Raw genomic sequence first — 9,676 nt, 5'->3', positions numbered from 1 at the left:
CCTAAAAGCTTGTAGGACTAGTGTTTACTGAACTCTTTTTCTTTATGACACTTTTGTGTTAATTACTCATATACTCAATGGAGAACTGGCTGCTAGGAGTAAGGCTGTGCCTAGAGACATGATTAGAGAGAGCTCTAAGTAGGAGGGCTTCCCTTTCTGAGCAAATCATTGATTCATGCAGCCAACGAGAAGCATGAAAAGTCCTGTACATGAGGTCTTCAAAAAGTTCATGGATCATGTGTACTACAAAAAAAATTAAGCATGAATTTCACATTTTTGTACCAAAATATACCATCTTAATCTCATTTTTCCATTTGCCCTTTGAAATAGAGTTAAGCTTTTTATTTAACAACTAGAAGTGCAATATGGATCATTAAATACAATGCTTCTCTTCTAGTAGAATACTGAAAGCTTTCAGTTTTTTGCATTGTTATGATGATTATCAAAGAAGGACAGAGTCCAATAATGTGAAAATATCTTCAGCAAATTGTTAAACATTCATGTACATTTGCAGGAAAGTTTCCTTTAGGAAACTATAATAACATAGTGGTAAGCTTTGGGATCTGCAAGGAGGGAAGGCCTTTACTTCCGGGAATGGAGAGGCCTATTTCCAGGGAGGAAAGTCCTTGTCAAGGTCCCTGCAGGTGCCTAAAGGTCAACCAATGAGGATCAGACCCGCCTCAACCTTTAACCCCCATGCCCTGAATCTATAAAAGGAGCTCTCCCAATCTCTGACGCGAGACTTCCCTAGCCCCTGCTCTGTTGCTCTGTTGGGGCCGTGGAACCTTGCCCGGGAGTGGAACCCCAATAAAAGCCTGTGAATTAATTGATTCTTTTGCCTGGGAAGATTTGTTATGTGCCAGACACCTTGTACATAGTAAATACTTGTGGTGGCATGTTACACAAAAAAACAGGTTATAAATCTTTATGTATAGAAACAGATCCATAAAGAATATGCATAGGATCAAAAAGCAAGGAAGAAACTTTAAAAATTCTGATAATCATTAATGGATTGTGGGTGATATTTTTCCAGAATGTTTGCAGCAGAGTTTTATTACAAAATAATCATAGTATTTACCTAATACATCAACAATGATTCTCTTCTTTCTTTCTCCCCCTGCATTTTTGGCAAGAAGAGAATAGACGCCTTGATGGCTCCTCTGGCAGTTCTTGATGACCAAGGACGAGCTAATGGCTGTGGTCTCAATGGTGGCTTCTTGGGGTAAGGCTCTTTCATTCATGTTCCAGGTGACAGTTGGAGGAGGCTTCCCAGACACGTAGGCAATGATTCGGATCACGCCTCCAGCATGCACCACGATTCTATCTCTGACACTGGCATCCAGCTGAAGGTCCGGTGGAACTGGGAAACAATTGGAGATTACAGATGTGATTTTCATTTTCAGGCTAAAACCTAAATACTGATGAAATAACAGGAGAACTAATAATTACCAATTCTGTCTTTCATTTCAATGATATCTGTGGCTTCTCCAGGCTCTCCGATGCCAGCAATGTTGATGGCTCTAACTCTAAATTTGTACAAAGCCCCTTCTTTTAGTCCTGTCACAACAAGTTTCGTTCCTCTCACTTCTTTGTCTTTACCCTGGGGTGGAGTGGAGGGAAATAACCAATGTGTTATAATCAGGAGACTGCTTTGTAGTTTCTTGTTTTAATAGTTTTCTACAGTATAACTAGCAGCGTATTTAACTACTCTCTTCAGGAAAATTGGTGGCAGTTTAGGTTTCAGGGATCAGATTATTCTAATAAACATGCACTAGAACAACTTCCCAGGAATTATGCTTTAAAATTATTGTCAAACTGTTGGGGAAAAAAATGGTCATGTGTAGTCCACCTTTTCAGGTTTTATAACCAAAAGGTAAATTAACAATAAAGCTATTCAGCTTTTTATTAGATTTTTACTATTTATAGATGATTGGGTCAGTTACAATTGTCATGTTCTGATTTTATAAGCTACCAAATATAGATGAAAGTTCATAGGACTGTGAGTAGTGATAGCATTTTGAGTTTATTCATAGTACATTGTCTTAATGCTGAGTTATACCCACCTTTTCCCATTCTTCTTTTCCTTCTTCTTTGTATTCAACGATATATCCGGTTATTTTGGACCCACCATCTTTCAGTGGTGGAGACCACTCCAGATCCACAGATGATTTAGTCCAATCTGTCACTTTGGGGAATGGAGGACCAGGAGGAGCTGAAAAGACCCAGTATCCATTAGCATTCTTGATTGATCCATGGCTCCCTTTTTGGAAAATAAGATTCAAAAAGCAAAGAAAGAAATGGGTTGAGGCTTACCAACTGGATCTCTGGCAGTCACTGGGTCTGAGGGCAAACTTGCTGGACCTGTACCAGCAGCGTTGATTGCATATACCCGGAACTGATAGTCAGAGCCTTCAATAAGACCAGTCACTTTATAAGAAACACCCAAAGTCATGGCTTTGATAGGATCTCTGTTAACCCTCTTCCATCTCTTCGAGGTGGTGTCTTTCATTTCTAGCCAATACCCTGTCACAGGAGAGCCGCCATCATATTCTGGCTCTTCCCAGTTAACAGTCATGGAGTTCCGAGTCACACTGCTGACTGTTGGTTTATCTGGTGCTCCAGGGACAGCTGTGAGGAAAAACACCCACATAATGACTTATAAGAAAGTACTAATAAACACAGAAGAGAATGGCTTCGATCGTGAAAATGTGTCCTACTTACAGAAGAGGTTTCTTGCTGTTTCAGGTTCACTGTCAAGAGGCTCTCCGATGCCATATTTATTCTGGGCCATAATTCGGAATACATATTCATGACCCTCTAGCAATTTGGGAATTGTGAACATACACTCTTTAGGTTCACTGGAGACATGCACCCATGTCTTCCTGTTAGCTTCTCTTTTCTCAATGACATAGTTTGTAATCTTAGACCCACCATCATCTTTAGGTGGAAGCCAAGATATGGTCATTTGATCTGCTGAAACAGATTCAAACTTTATGGGTCCCACTGGAGGACCTGGACGACCTATAGTGGGTTAAAACCAGTACATTTTATTAGTGAGATGATTTTAAAGCCAAGCATTATTTATGAAGAGAAAAACATAATAGTTTTAACCAAACCATGCAATCTTTACCAAGAACATTCAGTCTCATCTCCTTTGATGCTGTTCCCAGGTTATTCACAGCTGTGATGGTATATAAAGCAGTGTCACTCCTGCGAGACTGTGGAATAACCAGAGTGCAAGTGTCGTCCACCACCAGTTTGTTGACGTGGGTGTCGTAGGTAACAGGTTCTTTGTTTTCAGGTTTCTTTGGAGGAGCTTTAAACCAGGTGAGTGTTGGGAATGGCACGCCTTTAATCTTGGCCACAATGTGAACATCAGTTCCTTCTTCAACCTCCATGAATTCCTTTAGCTCAATTGACGGTGGGCCTAAATGAAATTTTTTTTAAAAAAGTTGTCACTAGGGGCAAAAAGCACTAAAGGATAAAGTTGAATGCACAGTGACTATAAAGCCATTTGAATCTGAGATTCAGACCAACCCAATATAAAGAACAGGTCCATCTCTGCTATTCTGGTGAGCAAGTACACGAGACCTTCATCCTTTATTGGATCTGTATGTGGCAAATATATTAGCTACTATTCCCCTCTTACCTGGTATCATTATTCATATGCATATTCTGACAAAATGGCAGAGAAGAGTGAAAATTGAGAGTTCTATCATGATATTTTCTTTACTATTTATGCAGAATTATGAAGGGACTCAAAGTGTTAACTCTGAGATGAAGTTCCCTTTCAAGAAATAGAATTGCTAATAGAGACAGAACAATTTTTTGTCCACAAATCTAGTATAGGAGTATGCCAAGCAGATAGTGACTATAGCCCTCTTCAATGTAGAAGAGAGAAATAAACAAATATGCAGTAGTAGTAATGGCAATAGTAATTAGAGGAAGAATTATCACTATAACATGTGTGTATTTTACCAGTGAAAATGAGTATAATTTTTTCTTCAATAGAGAAACAGAAACTCAAATGTCATGATAAATGGGTATTAGCAGTTGCTAAGATAATGCCTGTTTACTTTCTGTACCTTTTGAGGAGCATGCAGAGGATTTGTTTGATTTCTGATTAGTAAAATAGCCTCCCATAGAGAAAAGGTTCCATGTAAGGAAATGTGCTAAGTCTTTGGGAACAAGGGGATGAGAAACTGAGTAATGTGCCCTCGTCTACACTCAGCCTACTGTAGATTGCTCATGTGCAGACACACCATGGACCACTACCGAATATCTAGAAAAGCAGCCGTAAGGAGGACGCTGTCTATCTGTACATCGGTACTTACATGTCTGGTCTTTGACAATCACAGGGCCAACAGTCTCCGAAGGTTTGCTGACTCCAGCAGCATTAACAGCTTTGACTCTGAATTCATACTCCCCGCCCTCTATGAGGTCCTCGACAGTAAATTCCAGTTCTTCCACATCACGCTTGTTGCACTGTCTCCATGCTTCTTTCTTTTTCCCAGTAGGGTCCCATGCAAGGCACTCAACAATATAATGAGTGACAGGGGAGCCCCCATCGTTCTTTGGTGGTTTCCAAGACAGATGTACTGTGTTCTTTGTTATAAGGCCAATCTTGAGTTTAATTGGAGGATCAGGAGGATCTTTAAAAATAGTGAAAGGAAGTATTAGACCTTGTTAGTAACACTATCCTTCAGTCTTGAGAAGATCTCTTAACCTGAGAGTTTAAGACTTACAGATTGGATCTCTGGCAGTGGTTCTCTGAATGGTCTCCACAGGTGGGCCAATTCCAAAACGGTTTTCCGCCCGCACGCGGAAGAAATATTGCTGTTCAGAGATGAGATCAGGTACTGTGAATGAAGTGCTTCCACAATTTGGGTTGACTTTGGTCCAGGCTTTTCCATCTATGGTCTTCTTCTCAATAACATAGCCTTTGATCCTGTCTCCTCCATCATCATCTGGTATCTTCCATGAAAGTCTGCAGCTGCCCCTGGTGATGTCACTGACTTTCAGGTCCTTGGGTGGGCCTGGCACATCTGTTGGTTGCAAATCACAATATAAACAATGCTCCCTTGCTGCTTAAATAGAATTTGTTCTTATTCTGTAGTAACTTAAAAAGTCTTTCTTACCCATGACTTTCACTCTGCAGTTTGCAGTCTTTTGTCCTGCTTTATTCTTGGCTGTGATGCTGTATTTGCCTGAATGAGCTCGCTTACACTCCGGAATAATAATTACTGATGAGTTTTCAGCAGTCTCCAGCTGTGCAAAGAAAATAGTAGTTGTACATTGAATAAAATAATAGCAGTATTGAGGTCAACCACGTTTTGAATTATTTTAATGTTATTTTTTTTTACCTGTGCATCTTCAGGTATATCATGAACTCCATCCTATTAGAAAAGAAGATAGATGTTAAGTTAATACTCCTTACAGTGATTCAATGGGCGATACGGGAGAATTATAATTTTCTTACCTTCATTGCCTTCTTTGCCTTTCCATCAAATTCCCAAGATGATTTTGGTGTTGGGCGTCCCTTGATGACAGCAGGGATCCTAATCTGTGAGCCAGCTTTACAAATCAGACAGTCCTGTGCTCCAATATCAATGAAAACCTCTGGTACCTCTGTAATGCCATGCATTATATAACAGGATTTAGGTCACATTTTTAAAAAAATGAATCAACATATGTTCAGGTAATTAATCAATTTCCTCCTAAGATAAAAAGATGAATAAGGACTAGTACCTTGAATATCAGTGGCAGGGATTTCTCCAGTTGTATCACTTGGTTCAGATTCACCTGCTTCATTGACAGCTTTGACTCTGAACCTGTACTTCCTGAGTTCTTTCAGATTGGGCACCACACATTCACAGGTCGTTAGAAGTTTGTCTGGTTCATTTACTTTCTTCCAGTCAGTAGTGCCTTCTTCTTGCATTTCTACAATATATCCTTTGATTGGACTGCCACCATCTTTGGCTGGAGGTTTCCATGCGAGTGAGATGCTTGACTTTGTTTTATCTTTCACTTCTGGGCAAGAAGGTGGCCCAGGTGGGTCTAATAAGAAAAAAAAAATCAAATTTTAAAGTAGTGGAATGATAGATTTTTACACTCTAACAATTTCTTGCTATACATATTCATATATTATTCTTAAGTTATTAGAATTTGAATGCTAAAAGGAAATAAATAAATTACTTTCTAAAGAAGAAAAATAGAGGAAATGGTCTGTTGTCCTTTAGCATTAATGAAAAAACAAAAAAAGCAAACAACTAACTGGGAACAGAGAAACTATTCGTTCTATAGCTAGCTCTACATTCTATTCACACACAATCGATGAAAAGCTGTTTTACTTTTGAAGAAATCCTACAGTATTCCTTTTTGAAACTTATTGTAGTGTAATTTATCACAGTATAAAAATTTAAAATGATGTCAGCATTAGCTAGTAAGCCTTTGCACACAAACAAATCTTAATGCTTTTTCGAGACAGGATCACGTCTATAGTAATCACACAGTAATTACTGACGTTTCTGAGACAGCTTTACAATTGCAGAAATTCTTTCAATTCATTTGCCTTTTTAATCATAACACATCCCCTTCAGTGCTTAGTAGGGAACCCTGTCCATAGTACATAGTAAGTACTAATTTGCTGAATGAATATTTCATCACATATGTTGGGCATGTATAGATGTTACATTTAGCACAAGAATATTTTAATCTTTTTTAAAAAGTTGAATTTTTCTGTAGAGAATCTAATATATAGCAAATATAATTAATTATGAAGGCCACAGTATTTAAATTTTCACTCTGATCTGTCCCTAGCTCTGTCAGAAGAATTTTCCTCTACACTTGTTCTTAGCCAAAAGGCCGAGCCGAGAAGTGATAGAAGAATTTTCCTTTTATCGGACCTGATAGACTGTACCTGAGAATCTTATGTCTTTGTTCAATAAAAACTACTTAAAAGCTACCAACATTATATTGTTTTGTTGAGTTCCTACCAGGAGGTCTCACTGTTTAGTGGGAGAGATGATTTCCATAGTTTATATTGAGATAGCAGTTAAAGTATGTGAGCAAAGAGGAACTTATAGTCCAGATTTTTATTACTGTTTTTCTTCATAAAATACTAGTTTTAATTCAAGTTTAAATAACGTACAATTTTATGTCTATGAATGTACTCATATGTATGAATATGTATATACATATATTCTGAGTATGTGACATGAGCCTTTTTACTTTTATAAGACAACCACACAGAAAGATATGAGAGATTTAACAGAATTATCCATTTAGTAACTTTGCCCTTCAGAAACCAGTCTCAGAAATGGAGACATACTAAGCATACTTACATATGGGGTCTCCTGCAACAGCTGGATCTGATGGTTCACTAGGAGGACCAATTCCTGCAGCATTTATTGCCATGGCTCTGAACTGGTATTTAACTCCTTCAATCAAACGTGGAACATTGAATTCCACACCTTTCAATCCACCTTTGGTTATTGGCGCTCGGCTTACACGTGACCAGTAGGCACCTCCCTCCTCTCTCTTCTCCAGCCAGTAGCCAGTAATTGGAGAACCACCATTGTCCAAAGGAGGAGTCCAGCTCACCAGCATTGACCCCTTGGTGCGCTCTAAGACTGTTGGTTTTCCTGGAGGTCCAGGAAGGCGGTAAGGATCTTGAATGACCACTTTGTCTGATTTGCACTCATCACTGGTTCCGTATTTATTCACAGCCCTGACTCGGAACTCATAATGACCATTCGGGATAAGTTTCCAGACCTAGGAATTGTATGAATAGAAATTTCTTAAAAAGAATATATTTATTTTGACTTTCACTCATTTTAAAACTCAAGTTGTTGTCTTAAGTATAAGAATAAATAAATGTATAGACCCAAAACATGGGGAAAGCAGAGAAAACGGAGAACCCCTATTTAAAGTAAGAGTATGTAAATTTATTGTATCTAATAGTGGATATCTAAAGTAAAAGAGTTCTCTACATATCAAAGAGTCTTTACTAAATGGCCTTATGTGTATGGTTTAACTATTATAACAACAAAATAATAGCTCTCTGGGATGAATCTAAGTTGACTTATTAAATTCTAAGGTTATATAAAAATGCTTTCAAATCAGAGTCATATCCTTTTAATGTGTATAAGAAAACATTTAGAAGAGTTTACCCCATATCTCCTTTCTACAGCAGTGTTGGTGACTTCCTCCCATTCAGATTTTTTCCTGCTTGCATCACGTTTGTCAATAACATAATGAGTGATTTCACTGCCACCATTGTCTAGAGGGGTATCCCATGTCAAGTAGCAGGATTCAGCTTTAATGTCAGTGACAGCAAGATTTCTTGGTGGAGATGGGCGGTCTGGAAAGGGCCAAGAGTGGATATTGAGAAGGCAATCCTTAAACAAGCATTGCTTTATTTTATTTTATTTTTTTTTTTTTTTTGAGATAAGAAAGCAAGTCCCTTACCATATACCTCCACGTGAACATTTCGGAACACAGAGCCAAGGCGATTGGAAGCAGTGATGGTGTAAGTGCCTTTGTCTGCCCGGGTTGCTTTGGGAATGCTCAGTTCAGTCTTAGCTTCACTTCGGGACACTTCTTCCTTGGTGATCTGAAGTGCGTCAGTAGGCTTTTCAATCACTGTTTCGTTTTTGGACCACTCAATCTTGGGCATCGGAAGACCTGTCACATCTGCAGGGATGTGAACAGGCTCTCCTGCCTTAACTTTGATAGTGTCTCCTCGAACGGTGAGACGCAACTTAATAGTTGGAGGCACTGCAAAGAGAAGGAAAAGAGAAAAGGAATAGCAACATTAAAAGTGTGTTTTCTCAACTTATGGGATAAAGGCCATAATGCAAAGTACATGAAAATTATTATATTCGGATTTCACACCTTCATCATCTTGTATGACTACATTTAGAGGCAGGGATGGTTCACTTTCACCAATTTCATTGACAGCTTTGACACGGAACTCATACATTTGGTGTTCATCAAGATTTTCAACCAGGAAAGATGTGGTTGGGCAGAGCCTCTTGTTAACTCTTTCGAAGTCAGGTTTGTCATGACGCCGCTTTTCAATGATATATCCTTGGATGGGACTGCCACCATCATTGCGGGGCTCTTTCCAGTCAAGGGTGATTGTGGACTTGGTCCTTTCTGTATATGTCAACCTCTCTGGAGACGTTGGAGGACCTTTAACCAGAGGTAAGTTAAAAGGATTAGCATGAAATAAATCTTGAATTAAGAAATAATATTTCACTTCAGTTTAATAAAGTGAAAAATAGATGTCTGATTGATACTCTTATACCTATCTTTAAAATTATTTCCAAAACAAGTCAATTACCAAAATTAAAGTCAGTCATGCAGATGGAGTTTTTCTTAACAAACTTTCCACCAAAATTATTAATTAAAAAATAAGCCAAGGGGGCTTCAGTGCTGTGGTATAATAGGCTTAGCCTCCACCTGTGGCACTGGCATCCCATATGGGCACCAGTTTGGGTTCCGGCTGCTGTACTTCCATTCCAGCTTTCTGCTGATGGCCTGAGAGGAGCTTGGGCCCCTGAATCTACATGGGAGACCCAGAAGAAACTCCTGGCTTCCTGGCTTCAGATTGGCCCAGCTCCAGCCATGGCGGCCATTTGGGGAGTGAACCAGCAGATATAATCTCTCTCTC

The 9,676-nt window shown here is 39.0% G+C and overlaps 1 protein-coding gene and 1 long non-coding RNA gene across 51 annotated transcripts in view; one reads left to right on the top strand and one right to left on the bottom strand.

Moving 5' to 3' along the window:
* Window positions 1–9,676, bottom strand: part of TTN (titin) — a 273,051-nt gene that overhangs the window by 68,565 nt on the left and 194,810 nt on the right. For all 50 annotated transcript variants that reach the window (XM_070070523.1, XM_070070550.1, XM_070070524.1 and 47 more), the window contains 16 exons: window positions 8,896–9,195; window positions 8,470–8,778; window positions 8,172–8,362; window positions 7,344–7,773; window positions 5,749–6,057; window positions 5,480–5,628; window positions 5,364–5,396; window positions 5,139–5,268; window positions 4,746–5,045; window positions 4,335–4,652; window positions 3,131–3,427; window positions 2,722–3,021; window positions 2,314–2,628; window positions 2,064–2,212; window positions 1,450–1,600; window positions 1,079–1,360 (listed from right to left, as the gene is read on the bottom strand). In XM_070070523.1, coding sequence (XP_069926624.1) covers window positions 1,079–1,360; window positions 1,450–1,600; window positions 2,064–2,212; window positions 2,314–2,628; window positions 2,722–3,021; window positions 3,131–3,427; window positions 4,335–4,652; window positions 4,746–5,045; window positions 5,139–5,268; window positions 5,364–5,396; window positions 5,480–5,628; window positions 5,749–6,057; window positions 7,344–7,773; window positions 8,172–8,362; window positions 8,470–8,778; window positions 8,896–9,195 — 3,963 coding nt within the window. The remainder of the gene's footprint in view (window positions 1–1,078; window positions 1,361–1,449; window positions 1,601–2,063; window positions 2,213–2,313; window positions 2,629–2,721; window positions 3,022–3,130; window positions 3,428–4,334; window positions 4,653–4,745; window positions 5,046–5,138; window positions 5,269–5,363; window positions 5,397–5,479; window positions 5,629–5,748; window positions 6,058–7,343; window positions 7,774–8,171; window positions 8,363–8,469; window positions 8,779–8,895; window positions 9,196–9,676) is intronic.
* Window positions 1,086–5,000, top strand: LOC138848970 (uncharacterized). The gene is made up of 2 exons (XR_011387217.1): window positions 1,086–1,222; window positions 3,171–5,000. It is a non-coding gene; the product is annotated as an uncharacterized lncRNA (long non-coding RNA).

This window comes from Oryctolagus cuniculus, chromosome 3, assembly GCF_964237555.1.
Source record: "Oryctolagus cuniculus chromosome 3, mOryCun1.1, whole genome shotgun sequence".
NCBI lineage: Eukaryota > Metazoa > Chordata > Mammalia > Lagomorpha > Leporidae > Oryctolagus > Oryctolagus cuniculus.
Note: the sequence above shows the minus strand (reverse complement) of the source record. Positions and strands in the feature narration are given on the sequence as shown.